This window comes from Meles meles, chromosome 18, assembly GCF_922984935.1.
Source record: "Meles meles chromosome 18, mMelMel3.1 paternal haplotype, whole genome shotgun sequence".
NCBI classification, from domain to species: Eukaryota; Metazoa; Chordata; class Mammalia; order Carnivora; family Mustelidae; genus Meles; species Meles meles.
Window position 1 is genome coordinate 1,626,900 of NC_060083.1, and position 14,316 is coordinate 1,641,215.

At 47.9% G+C, this 14,316-nt stretch overlaps 1 protein-coding gene across 6 annotated transcripts in view; it reads right to left on the reverse strand.

Moving 5' to 3' along the window:
• Positions 1-650: 650 nt before the first annotated feature.
• The window catches only part of ULK2 (unc-51 like autophagy activating kinase 2), an 87,832-nt gene continuing 74,166 nt past the window's right edge, over positions 651-14,316 (reverse strand). For 3 of the 6 annotated variants that reach the window (XM_045984289.1, XM_045984284.1, XM_045984288.1), the window contains 7 exons: positions 11,548-11,697; positions 9,831-10,039; positions 8,012-8,190; positions 7,253-7,371; positions 6,714-6,871; positions 3,740-3,875; positions 651-2,806 (listed from right to left, as the gene is read on the reverse strand). In XM_045984289.1, the coding sequence (XP_045840245.1) occupies positions 2,619-2,806; positions 3,740-3,875; positions 6,714-6,871; positions 7,253-7,371; positions 8,012-8,190; positions 9,831-10,039; positions 11,548-11,697 (1,139 nt within the window). In that variant the 3' untranslated portion in view covers positions 651-2,618. Of the gene's footprint in view, positions 2,947-3,739; positions 3,876-6,713; positions 6,872-7,252; positions 7,372-8,011; positions 8,191-9,830; positions 10,040-11,547; positions 11,698-14,316 lie in introns of all 6 variants that reach the window. The other 3 variants (XM_045984285.1, XM_045984286.1, XM_045984287.1) reach the window with 3 other exon arrangements.

Below are 14,316 nucleotides of genomic sequence, written 5' to 3' on the forward strand. Positions count from 1 at the left end.
CTCAGCCCCTGCGGGGACGGCAGCGTCTCGGCCTCCGTGCCCGCCTCTTCCACAGTCGGCTCCCGGGGCTCCCGACCACACCGACCCATCAGCTGTGCGGCTCTGCCCCTCACAGGAGCTGAGATTTCGGGGCTGACTGCCCGTTCCCGTAGGAGTGTGGTGCTCTCCTAGGCGGATGGCTTCGGATGGGGCTCCCCTGGTTCCGGCGAGGAAAGGACCATCTCGACCTCTCACAAGGGCTTGGGGGAACCAGGAAGGGGCGTGAGTAGGTCCCGAGAGCTTCCTCGGCTGAAGATTCAAGGGTCCAGGCCCCAGGGGTAAGTTGTCTCGAGGCCCCGTAGAGGTCACCTTCCACTCAGCTCCTTCCTTCTCGCCCCGGGGAGACTGAGGACGCCCCAGCCCTGACAGTAAACTCCTCTCTGGGACTCTGTTAGTCCTCCGGGCAGGGAGAAGGGAGCGGGACCGCAGGATCCCCGGGGTCCGGTACCGGGCGCACTTTGGGCAAAGGCGGACTGCGCGGATAGCCGGTGAGCTGATTCACCGGGCACTCGTCTCCTTACTTCCCGCCGACTTCCCGCGTTCTGGCTCGAGCCTGGGTGGCAAGTCACGAGTGTGCTTGTGAAATCGAGGATATGAAATTAAAAAGATACTCATGGAAACATAAAGCATTTATTATTGCTATAGTCAAGGCAAAATCTCTGGAAACAATTGGCCTTGATAACGGGGGTAGAATCAGAACCGTTATTCATGGGTTTACAGTCTGTTCTCTGCCGTCCACGCGTCACAGTTTCACACACGGCATCTACCACGGGACGGACCTTTGTCACACCAGAGGGAGAAGAACGAACTTGGGACTCACAAAGCATGGCTTACCTACCTGCCTCAGTTACCTGACTTCAGACCCATCACTTGCGGTGAACCTGTTTCATCCTGTGCTGATTCAAAAAAAAAAAAGATGGGACAGGGCAGAGGGGCCTGAACAAACCCAGCTGCTTGGAGGGCCTCTTGAGATAATGTGGGTGAGAAACCAGGAGGACATAAATGAAATTGCCCGGGATGCTTGAAAAAAATGATACAAAACAGAGTATTCCTAGTAACAGTGTTTGGAAGCCCTGCAGAGAAGGGCAGGAACCCCATCGTGTAGCCTCCGAGCGCGGCAGCGGGTGGGACAGTCACCGAGCATCCGAGATCTTGGGGCAGGACAAAGGACACTGATGCCCAAGCCTCCAGACTCACAGAGGAAGGAGCTGACCTGACAAGCCATGTAAGATGGACCGAGCTTTACCCTAGAAACACTTTGTCAGTTTTATTTTACCGTAATATACATCTGTACACTCAAGAATAAAAAGGCTATTACACCAGGGTCCGTGAGTTTTACCCAGTTTCGAGAATAATGCATGCAGTTACAAATGAGAGGTAGAAACACTGTATTAAAGACCTAGAAATACAAACGTCGTATAAATAAATGTTCAAATTAACTGCTGAATTTCATACAGATAAATAAGGTAAAAATTACATTACTTCGTCAAAGTAAAGGAGAAACCATGTTTTCGTCTGTCTGTATCAGTATCCTAAAATTAGATTAATGCCAAAGAGCTTCTGCGCAGTTTGTCAGAGTTTGGATTATGTTACCTAAAAGGGTAAAAATAAAAGGATTAAGACTGGAGAATGGTTTATTCAAGTATTCAAGCAGGTGCGGAAAAGAAACGAAACCATACACGATGCAGGAACCATTTCTGGAGGGACGTGACCTGCCCGCGTTCTCCGTGACCAGCCGCTGGTGGACCGTCAGGACGGACACGAACCACGCACATTAGCTGCAAAGAGCCGCCCGTCTTCCTAAGAGAAGACAAACCTCATTTGTCACTAACTTCATGGAGAAACTCCACATCACCAACAAGCCTTTGGGTCACCAGCCTCGTTTGGGCCTATTAAAATTCTTGAGAGGATCCCGGATTGGTGTTTTTCTCTAATACTGCCCAAATAAACCTAGCCTTTAGTAAACCTAGAGATCACAGGCATCGATGCACAGTCTGCATGCACAATAAAAAATACAACCGAAAGCAAAGGGCCAGCAACTCAAAAACGCCACTGAGAACATCTGTATGTGTAGATGGACAGGTTAAAAAAATGCAAAGGTTCACACGAACACAAGTTTTTACCATTTAAAAGTCCACTAGAGGTTACATGTGAATTCTGGAAAGGGTGTGTGTATATAACATAATCAAGTAAAATAGTTTAAACAAGTCCATTGTGCCTCAGTTAGTTTTAAATTGCAAAATCCAATACACAATTGTTTTAATAAATTAGTGCAACAGGAAAGAGTTTGGAAGATGATCACGTATCCATACTCGATCAAATGAGTTCGCCACTTCTGCCGAGAGCCTTCTCTCAGCTTGCTCTCCAGCTCACTGCTCCTGGGCTGGCCGGATGCGCGCTCAGTTCAGACCAACCGACCCCAGTTACCGCACGGCCTGGATGAGATGTCGGTTTTTTTCACTTTCTACCTCAGTAAGCGCGTGGGATTTCACACACGGCCCTGGGAGCTGAGTACAGAGTCGTCTGCCTCGTTCCGTTCTTAACTATCCTTAGCAATAACTGCACTGGTCATGCTGTTTCTAAGGTCCGTTTATTGAGCCCGTCCAAACCGAGAGCCAAGTGGAGTACTTACACAGAAAAGGGAAGGGCGGACGCCTCCAATAAGGCAGATTTCCTACAAGTCTATAGTTTTTTTGGGTGGTTTTCCTTTTTGAAGTCATCCTTGTTCTTTGGTAGTCACCGGGTGGGAGACTAGGCTTTCCTGGGGCTGGGGAAACAGAACCCAAGCTGTCATCCCAAAGCTCTCTCCTCAGTCCCACCGCTGGTCCCGGGCCGAGCCTGCGGCTGCTCACAGGGCACTGGAGCTACCGCAGAGCGCTGACAGTCTCCTTTCAATGCTAGTTTTATCTAGAGGTAAAACACATTCATAATGAGAATCACGTCTGTTGTCAAAACCAAGGCAAGAAGAACTAAAGGAAAAAATAAATAAACCCGTCACCATTAATTCTCCACGTGCACCCTTGCCCCTGAGCTCTCTTTGGCCCAAAGTTGACCATTCTGAGTATTCTGTCTTCCTTCTGCCTGATAATTGTTTGGATGTCATTTCCAGCTCGGTGACACGCAGTGGCAAAACTGAGGCTGGCACGTAAAATACAGGACATTTAGGTCTGAACGGCCAGCTTGCTCCCAACTACAAGTCACTTCAGAACTGCATCCCTTCGAGGCTGCGTGGTGTGAGCACGTACACTCCGAAGGGCCCACGCCCCCCTCCTCAAAACCCAGGGCTTCGTTCTGATAAATGATACCATCACCCGGCAGCCTATCGATCTCCACTCCGCTGTCTATCCTACATCTACCCCGGAGTCTTCATAAAAGTCTTCAGTCACCGATAAGCTCACGAGGCTAGAACAGTTGCCTTTATTATTAACAATAAGACCAAAGCTCTCTACAGACACAGACACACAGCTGCCAACATGGTCACCCGGTGAGAAAACCCGAAGCCACCAGGACGTCGCGTGCATTATCTCCAGCCCTCGAACGACTCTCTCATCTTTCGGAAGCAGCAGCAGACCACGGGAAGGGTAAGGGATCGGCCCGAAGCCAAGATCCAAACCCAGGCCGTATGGTGCCGGACTCTGCTCAGTCCTCCTGCTGTACCTGTAGGAGACAACTGGGCTGTCTGCCTTCTAAGTCGACTTACATTTATGTACATTTTCGATGTCGGCGGGGTCCTGGAGAATCTTAGTGAGGCCTTCCAGAAGAAGCGCTGCCTTATGGTAGCGATAAACGATGTCTTCCGTCTGCTGAAACATCTCATCCAGGGCGGCAGACTGAACCTGAAGCCAAGTCGGCAGAAACGAGAAGAGTCTCAACTTTTCCCAGAAAATACGAATCCATCTGGGCAATGCAGCTTTTAATGGAATCTATCTAAAATTAACACATTTTGACAAAATGATATCATCTACCAAACTATACAAAACTCAAAAATTCATCAGAGAGGCAAAATAAAACAGGAGCTTCTTGACGAAAGGGCTCGTCTGCGCTCTCACATCATCTCGGACTCAGAGGCCGGACTCGTAGAACCTGTGCTCCTGAACTGGCTCTTCCACGACTGCACAAGAAGCTTCTTTTTTTAGCATACACACTTTTACACTGGCGCAGCCTGACACTTCGTTAAAGTACGTTTTGAAATAATAATGGGGCGCCTGGGTGGTGGCTCAGGGGGTTAAGCCTCTGCCTTCGGTTCAGGTCATGATCCCAGGGTCCTGGGATCGAGCCCCACATCGGGCTCTCTGCTCCGCGGGGAGCCTGCTTCTTCCTCTCACTCTGCCTGCCTCTCTGCCTGCTTGTGATCTCTCTCAGTCTGTCAAATAAATAAAATCTTAAAAAAAAAAAAAGTACATTTTGTAACAATAAGATAATTAAGTGGTGTTAAAAGTGATCTCTTAGCTTGTTTTAAAGATCATTTATTTATTTATTTGACAGAGAGAGAGATCACAATTAGGCAGAGAGGCAGGCAGAGAGAGAGGAGGAAGCAGGCTCCCCGCGGAGCAGAGAGCCCGATGCGGGGCTCGATCCCAGGACCCTGAGATCATGACCTGAGCCGAAGGCAGCGGCTTGATCCACTGAGCCACCCAGGCGCCCCTTAGCTTGTTTTAACCAAAGCATTTTCGGGTGTAGTCGTTCATTCGTTCAGAGATGTGTGCTAAGCACCTTCCCACGTTCCCGGCGCTGTGCACACGGTGAAGGAGAGCACACGGTCTAGAGGGACGCATGGGGCTGGGAAACCCGGCATTCTAACCCCAAGGGATACGTGGTACTAGAGAGGAAGCCCCGGAATGGTAGGGAATACACACTGGGTGCGTCGAACCCAACCATGGACGGAGAGAAGAGCAGGGAAAACCTCCGGGAAGTGGTATTTAGGCTGAGTTTGGAGGAGCAGCAGGAGATGGCCAGATGATGGGAAAGGTGGGAAGGAGCTTTCCAGAAAGAAGGGACAGCAGAAGTAGTCACAGGTTGTGAGCAGTTCAGAAGTTTTCCCAAGAGTATTCTGAAATGAGGGCCCAGATGGCATCACTTAGGGTGAGTCAGCAAATCAGGGCTTAATGCCCAACCTGAATGCAGTCTCGGTCACTCAGGAACGTGACGTTACCCAGTCAATGCGGCATTTCCTAGTCCATGGACACATTCTGCTGTCCCTTAGGAGGGCAACTTTGCCCGAACAATGCACTTCTGACTAATAAATTCCGTTCTTCTTTATGACCTCTCCTTCCCTTCTAAAAACCTTTGTTTTATTGAGCTCAGCAGAGTTCCCCACTGCTTGCTATAGGTGGGGTGCTGCCCGCCTCGTGAGTCGTTTAACAAAGACCGATCTCCAGCTTTAGTTGGTTGAGTTTTGCTTTTGAACATTCTCTCTGATCACTGAAGGCCAAGACTGTCAGTGACCTAGTGCCCTAATGTATTCGTCGATATCATCTGTTTCTCCCCAACAATACTTTAAAGTCACTTACAATTAAAAAAAATTGGGGTACAGAAAGTCTATTCTGGAAAGGAAGAAGAAAGAACAACTAAACATAGTGCCAGTGCCAGTGAGTTTGCGGCGCGGCCTGGGCAAACCTACTCAAGCTGCGCTGCTCTTGGCGTCAGAGAAGAAAGCGCCATAACTGCTTTGGAGAGGACATTCTTCCTGGCACAGACGTCTAAGAATCATAAACCACATGAAGTCGTAATTCAGTACAGAGTGACAGAATGCATATTATTCACAGCAATAGTTTAGAGCAGAATCATATCTGTTATTTTTATCAACAGTTTCTATTCCACAGTTATTTTCCTATGACTCGATAATGGTTTTCAAACCGAGGCCAAGGGTAATGTAACCGTACAATTCCAGGTGGACAGATGCGGAGGGGAGGAGGGAGAAAAGAAGACTGGTCAATAATTCCCCCCACTTAATCACTTCTCTAACAGTCCCTAATTCCATGTCTACTTCAGAGCAGCTTCCCCCCGCCATGAGACAGAAACAGTATTTCCAAGTACAACGACACAGTTGGAAAAGCAGATTTTACTTCGCGCCTTTACTCAGGTAGGGTCAGTAAGCAGAGTCGGGGCACACGCGCTGGTCAACAGCAGGATTTCTCCTAATTTTTATTCCAAAATTTCTGAAACAGTAGAAAATGCGGAAAATGCAGGTCTAGCCAAAGCCTTTAGATGCAAAGTATAAAAAGATTAGACTGTGCCTCATGTGAGCAGTTTTTAAGAGGTACAATAAAATGTCACCACGTGTGGTAGCCGGTTTGCTGAATGTGTTACTTGGGCTAATGACATCCAATTACCCCCGTCGTTAAGAGGGAGTCACAATGTTTGGGGCTTGGGAATGGTTAAGGGCAGAAATTTTTCTTTTAAAGGATAACGTCGAAGGGCGCCTGGGTGGCGCCGTTGGTTAAGCCTCTGACTCTTGGTCCCGGCTCAGGCTGTGATCTCAGGGTTGGGAGACTGCGGCCTGCGTCAGGCTCCGTGCTGAGCACAGAGTCTGCTTGAAACTCTCTCTGTCCCTCCCACTAGTGTGCTCTCTCTCAGAATAAATACATCTTTAAAAAAATAATAAAGGGAAAATGTCAAGTAGGTATTCAACTCAGAAGACCGGCCTATACAATACTCAGTATTTAAAGGGTTACCATGTCCACAGCACAAGTATAGATGAGTTTCTCTGCCGTCACGCTGTTGATTTCATCGATAAATCTCTGTTTGTCAGAGAAGAAGCGATTCAGCTTTTCTGTAAGTTTCTTGCACATGGTGATGCAGAATTTGTACCGTTCATTCAGATTTTTGACAACTGGAAAGAAGTTGAGATGAGAACTAATTTTAGTTTTCCTCCCAAAATAAAAATAAAGTCACAGTGACATGCACCTTTTCTGCGAATTTAAGGAAAGTACCACTAAATGATCCTGGGGGGGGGGGTGGGAATGACCAGAAATCAGGTTCTTTCATGGGTTCTCTTCCAGTTAAGAAAAAGTGGAGAATAAAGAAAGCCCTTCTGGCTGTTCTCTGTATCAGTTAAATGGCAAGAGCACAACCCAGAAAAGTCAGCATCTTCGCCCATCTAAGAGTTTTTACTAGCACAGACTCCGCATCAAACTCTCTCTCCGGAGGGTGGTGCGAGGGCGTGGGGGAGGGCGCGAGCGTGGGCGCAGGTCCTGTCGTGCGCCCCCCGTACCTTGTTTCACAGCCGTGGACGGGCTCAGCTTCCCGGACTTGATCTGGGCTTTGGCGAGATGCAGCGAGGCTGCTAAGAGCTGTGCGGCTTTCATGTATAACACCAGCTGCTCCACGCGCCTGCGTCGGAAGGAAGGCAGAGAGTGTTATCTGCGAGCCAACGTGCCACACTCCGCCCTCTACACATCGGGTCACCAAAGAGCATTTCTAAAGGAGTATCATCCTCTTTCATATATTTTAAAAAATATATATATTTTATTTATTTAACAGAGAGAGAGAGAGGTCACAAGTAGGCGGAGAGGCAGGCAGAGAGAGAGGGGTAGCAGGCTCCCCACTGAGCAGAGAGCCCGATGTGGGGCTCGATCCCAGGACCCCGAGACCACGACCTGAGCCGAAGGCAGAGGCTTAACCCACTGAGCCACCCAGGCGCCCCCTCCTTGACATTTTTAATGCACAAATAACTCCTGAAGGAAAAAGGTTCCACATGGAAAACAGCGTGTGTGAAGACTCAGAAACCAATACAACCTCTTCATCATCAAATACCTTCAACAGTGTAAGTCACAAGGAAGAGGCAATACTAAGGCTGCAGAATCTTGGAGTCTTGGCTCACAAGTGGAATCTAGGCCAGTGACATGACCAAGAGCTCCCGTGAAGCTCTTCATGAGACACAGTCTCTAGTGTCTGCCAGGACCCCCATCGCAGACACGAATTTTCAGGAAGCACGGAGAAGCTGGGAGCGAGCGACAGAGGGGGCACATACCCCCAGTCTTTGCTCAGCTGGCTGATCTGGTCCACGACCACACTCTCCTGGATCTGGTACAAGGAGACAGCGGACGTGCACAGCTCCGGGTGGCCGCCCCGCACGGCCGTCAGGTCCAGCACACACTCCGTGAACATCAGCATCACGTTGAGGTGGCGTAAGGTGTCTGTGTGTTCTCTCTGTGGCAAAGCCAGTTTGTCTTAGAAACTCAGTAACGAAGAAGACGGGCACACTTGTTTCTGTATACACACCGCGGCCGAAGCTACTGTATTTTTATGCTTACGAACATCAGAATGAGTAGACCAGACTGCAACGTTTAAATTCCCCAAAACCAGGAGGAAAATAAGCACAGGTGAGACCAGTGTGGGTGTGCGGGTGTGTGCGTGCGCTTGCGTGTGTGGATGAGAGCGGCCACAGAATGAAGTTTCCAAGATATGAGGTCCCGTGCTTTCACTAGAAACAATAACGACGACGATAAAACTAAACAATTAAATCAATATCTGAGACAAAACATGATAAAATAAATATCGGGATTGTAAGGCTATTCCGTACACTAAACCACACTTCCTGACAGTTCTGCAAATTCTACTGACTTCCAGTTTGCGAGATGCTTTATTTTCATTTCCGGTGGGTTTCTGTTTCCCAGTGATTGCGGACACCAAAGCTCTAAGTCTCGGTGAGCTGTCCAGTTAGTTGAAGAGGGGAGTAAGCGTAAACATAATAGCACGCATCAAAAATGGGTGGTCTAAAATTAATGTTGTTTTGAGATGTGTTTTTAGCTATAAATGTTTCTCAAAATCTCAAATAAGACTAAGCTTCTCATTCTCCTTTCATGATTAAAAAGGGTGAGAATCATTTCCTCGAGAGAGGAGAATAAACCCATTAGCTTGTGAAGGTCTCCCTGCTCTCTGACAGCATATAGCACTAAATATTCTAATATGCCGTTAAATGTACTGGAAAACAATTTGTGTCTACTTTGATTGAAAATACTCTGACAACTGCTTTTCCAGTTTTAGCCCTGGGTGAAACATATGTCCAAAATCATGACGAAATTCACTAGGCAATCACTGACATGCACACGCACTATTTTACAACTTCTATGTGAAAGAATAGACATTCACACAACACAGAAAGGCTGGAGGTCCAGCATGGAGAGAGCATCTGTTCTCTGTTGGTCCGAGAACTGATCATTTTAACTGGAAATGCCAGCCACGTCAGCACTGTAATCAGCAGGCCGACGTGGTGTGGCTCCGGAATGCTGTCCCGGAGGCTGGACTGAGGGGCTGAACCAGCACAGCCGTTGCGGTCGCCGAAGGGACCTCGCCTGCTCTCAGCCTGTGCTTGCAGGATTCTGACGCGGGGGTCCCTGCACTCAACGGGCTTCAGGAGGGCAGGGGCTGGTCTACCAAGGTGAGCATCCGCCTGCTAGGGTTATTTCTCCGGGTTAGGGACACACCTAATTACGCTTGATTACTTTTTAAGCCTAAGTGTGTCATTTTTGTGTTATAAAGAAAAGCAAACACTGAAAGTAAGAAGTTCTGGTTTCAGGACCAAGATTATGCTTTCCAAGTCCTATCGACGGAAGGAAACTAAACTTCAGACAAAAAACCTGTATCTGTCACTTCCTATCAACCAAAGCTTGTTCTGGAGGAGTGTCACTGTCCGCATTATTCTGAAAACGTGTCAGCAACGGTTTTCAAATAGAAAAGACAAGGTGAGGTGAAGAAAACAACAACAACAACAACAACAAAAAAACGCGGCACCCCTGGGAGCAATCTGCTCCCCCCACGGCTGGATCGCCCTCCGCGCCTCTTCTCACCTCCATCAGCGTCTCCTCCGGCAGCTCCGGGGCTTCAAAGGTGACGAGCCCCTCCAGGCTGGGGGGTGAAGCACCATAAGGCATGTATCTCAGGCTGGGAGCGGCCTCGGCTCCCGGAGGGGAAGCCCCCCAACCGGGCCCTGGCGGGGAGCCCACACACACGCGGCCGCTGGCGGAGCACAGGGAGCCCCCGGGGCTGCTGGAGCCGGCTGCAAGGGGACAGGACGGTGAGCACGTGGACAGGTGGGCTGCGCCCGCCCCTCCCGCCAGCCCGGCAACAGTCACGGACCCCCCCAGTGGAGCCTATGAAGAGGTTTTATTTCTCCAAGGTCAACTTTAGTCCTTGTTTATACATCTATTTCATCAACATCATCATGGCTAGGTCGTTTTTCTTTTTTAAAGATTTTATTTACTGACTCGAGAGCGCGTGAGCCAGAGAGAGAGAGAGATCAAGAGCAGGGGGAGGGACAGCGCCGGGGGCAGACACCCCACGGAGCAGGGAGCTGGATGCAGGCTCCTTCCCGGGGTTCCAGGATCATGACCTGAGCTGAGGGCGGCCGCTTCACCGACTGAGCCGCCCAGGCGCCCCTTCGTGGCTTGTTTGAAACAAGTTCATAGCGTACACATTTCTCCCCATGGCCCCACAGTCCTCCGCCTCACGAAACGCAGCAGAGGCACAGCAGTCCCTACACTTCTGGACGTGATGACTGTCTGGAGGGTTTACACTGTTTCTGGTTTTTAAGCCACAGATAACACTGTAATGAAATGCGAAGTTTTCCCTTCTTTCGGATGATTCATTTGTGATTAAGTACTCCGAAGTGGTATTGCAAACAGGAATGGGGTTCCCACGGGTCGGATCCTACCTCTTCGCAACTCTTGGGACAACTGCCGCGCTCCTTTCCACCCCAGGCGTGAGCACACAAACCCCCCCACACCTCGGCAACGCTGGGCACCTCCCTCTTCTAGCGCTGGCTGAGCGAACAGGTATCAACTGTCACTCACTGAGAATGGCATTTTACTATTATTTAATACTTTCAATAATCTGAAGAACAAGGTTATTGACTCTACCTCCTCTCTCGTAACCTGTTTACAATCCTTTGCTTATAAATCTCCCGACACTGTGATTGGTAACTTGCGTAGCAGAAGGTGCAAACAGACGACAACAACGCTAGATGATGGCTCATTTCCAGTCCAAGCTAAATACTTCCTCAGTTTGGGGGACGAATAGCCTACTTATAGAGAATGCATGATAAAACCAATCTACTGGCCTATTTACATGAAGGTAGGGTTAAGTGCAAAGATTAGGACCCGAAGTATGAAAAAAAGTGAAACTTAGGTTTCTAAGAACAAAAGCAAAGACAAACAACCATCTACCATTTCAAAAAACTTACCAGAGGTACCGAATGCGCCTTTACTGTAAAGACACAACGGGCACCGCAGGCGCGCCGCCCCTTCGCGGAGAAGTCACAGGGACGTCAGGCCACCGTAACACAGTGTCATCGACATGCAGTGTCTTACCTTACGAAGCTTCCCCTACAAATAACGTCCCATTTATGCCTTATAACCCCTTTAAGGTCAAGAAAGTGATGATCTCAATGTCACTGGTAAGGAAACTGAAGCCCAGAGAGGCCGAGGGCCTCATCCGAGTCACATCATCAAGTCGGCAGAACACTGCCCTCCAAACACCGGCCCAAATGAGAACAAGACAATTCTTCACCTGAGGTCGTTCTTGCTCGAAGGACCGTGTGGGTGCACGTGGGGGCCGTGGCACTGTGTGGAGGAGATCCGACAGTGAAGAGGACGGCTCTGGAACTTGCTGCTGTTCCCACAGGAGGGGCCGGTCCACCACCGCAAGCTCCTGCAGGGGCTACAGCGAAAATTTCACACACTGTGACGTCGCTTCCACGGTGTTTTGATTTGGGCGGTGGGGGGGGGGGGGGTGACAGGGAGACCATTACTTTACAGTAGGGTTTCTGGGGGCTTTTCTACATGAGGTACTTATCACTCTCAATGTCAGAAAGTCAACACAGAGCTGCATTCGTAGTATTTCACAGTACTCTCTCCTCAGCCGTGAGCCTTCCTCACACCAAAGCTGCCTACTCAGTCACTTCATAGACTTCTAAGGGACACGAGCCGCTGTCGCACCTGTCAAGGATGGTTCGAAAAAGTGGAAACCAAGAACTAGGATAAAAATATGAGGGAAAGATGAAGGGAGATCAGGATCTCCACGGTGTAAGAACTTTAAGAGCCAGAGAAAGCTGAGTCCAAGGACATGTGGGCCTTGGCATCGCAGCCGTACATCTGTCAGGAAGAAATGGGGCGGACCCAATGTCAGGGCCCTGATGGGCTGCTGTGGGTTAAAGGAAGGGAAGGTGGAAAGTCCCTCTCCACCAAAGTACACAGAATCAATAAAAGTTGTCCAAAGCCTTTTCACACTCGAGCATCTCAAAAACATTACGTTTCTGAGGACACAGACTGGAGCTGGGAGTTAACACAAATCACAAATTTAAAACCAGATACAGAAAAATCCTGCCATCAGTGTCCATCCTATCCACAACAGAGCATAAGAAACACGAAGCATCTAATTAACAGAACAGAGAGTTTATAAAAATCTTCTAGGAAGCCATGAACAGTAAGTGGAAATTAATTAAACAGTATCTATTTGTAGGTATTCATGTATTTAAAGATGGTCATGGATGTATTTTAAGAGCAATGACTCTATTTCTTTTAAGGTCTTAAGTTTTTCCTTCTATCAGCAGTTTTTATTTTCAGAAATGGAAACTTCATGATTAGAAAGAGAAATCTGTGATTTCAAACGATAGTAAAGTTCATGTGGAAAAGGGAAGAGAAAAAGAGGATAAAAATGATCAAAGATCGAACCATAAGAGACTATGGACTCTGAAAAACAACCTGAGGGTTTTGAAGGGTCAGGGGTGGGAGGTTGGGGGAACAGGTGGTGGGTAATAGGGAGGGCACATTTTGCATGGAGCACTGGGTGTTGTGCAAAAACAATGAATACTGTTATGCTGAAAATAATAAATAAAATGGGGAAAAAAATTAAAAAAAATGATCAAAGATGCATTTTATGCCTAGATGTTGTTTAAGGAGAAAAATCTGGTTTCATACACACAAACTTGGACTTAAATTACAACACATATTCATGCATAACTTACAAACCCTGTAAGTTTAAATTAATTCGTAAAAGGGGATGTCTTTCAAACAAGCTAATTTCAAAAATCGTTCCAACTCGTAGTGACTGACTTCTGGAAAACAGCACACAGACGACGACTTTCAGAATGGCAGTGTTAAGTGTGAGCAGCATCAGAGACCTGCTTCTCAGTGAAACAACTGTAACTGGTGAAAATTAATTTTCTTATTCATTTCAGAAAGAGAGTGGGGAGTAGGGGCTGAGGGACAGAGACCCTTAAGCAGACTTGGGACTGAGCGCGGAGCCCAACATGGGGCTCGGTCTCATGACCCTGAGACCACAACTGAGCAGAAGCCAAAAGTCAGACACTCAACTAACTGCGTCACTGAGGCACCGCGGTGGAGATTCTTCTTTTAACAAACAACCACTTAGGGGCACCTGGGTACGTGCACCCTTATGTTCAATGCAGCATTATGTACAATAGCAAAGATATGGAAGCGACCTAACTGTCCACCAACAGATGAATGGATAAAGAAGACGTGGTGTGTAGGTGTTTTACTATACAGTGGAATATTACACAGCCATAAAAAGAGATGGGATCTTGCCCTTTGTGACGACATGGATGGACCTGGAGGGTATTATGCCCAAGTGAAATAACTCGGACTGAAAAATACTATGTGATTTCACTCACATGTGGAACCGGAAAAACAAAATAAACAAAAAAGCCGAATTAAACCTATAAATACAGAGAACAAAGGGGAGGGGAGGGGAGAAAGGCAAAATGGGTGAAGAGGAGGAGAAGATACAGGCTTGCAGTTAAGAAATGAGTAAGTCATGGGAATAAAGGTACAGCACAGGGAATACGGGCAATGATACTACGATAGTGATGTATGGGGACAGATGGCAGCTACCCTTGTGGTGAGCACAGCGCAATGTAGAGAGATGCTGAATCACCGTGTCCCACACCTAAAGCTAATGTGACCTTGTAGGTCAACTATACTCAAATAAGAAAAAAATTTTTAAGTAAAGTATGATCATAAGGTCTCATCAAATAGAGACTATCATTAAAGAGACCGAGTATAAAGAAGAACCAAGTGCAAATTCAGTAGTTAAAAAGAACAATGACTGAAATTAAAAATTCACTACAGGGGTTCAACAGCACATGGGAACTGGCAGAAGAAAGAATCCATGAACTTGAAGATAAATTGATAGAGACTGTGCCGTGTGCAACACAGAGCGAAAGAGAGCCTCAAAAGAACGAGGAGACACCACTAAGTGTACCTACGCGTAATGTGTATTATATGCACGCTAGGAGCGCCAGGAGGAGAGGAGAGGCAG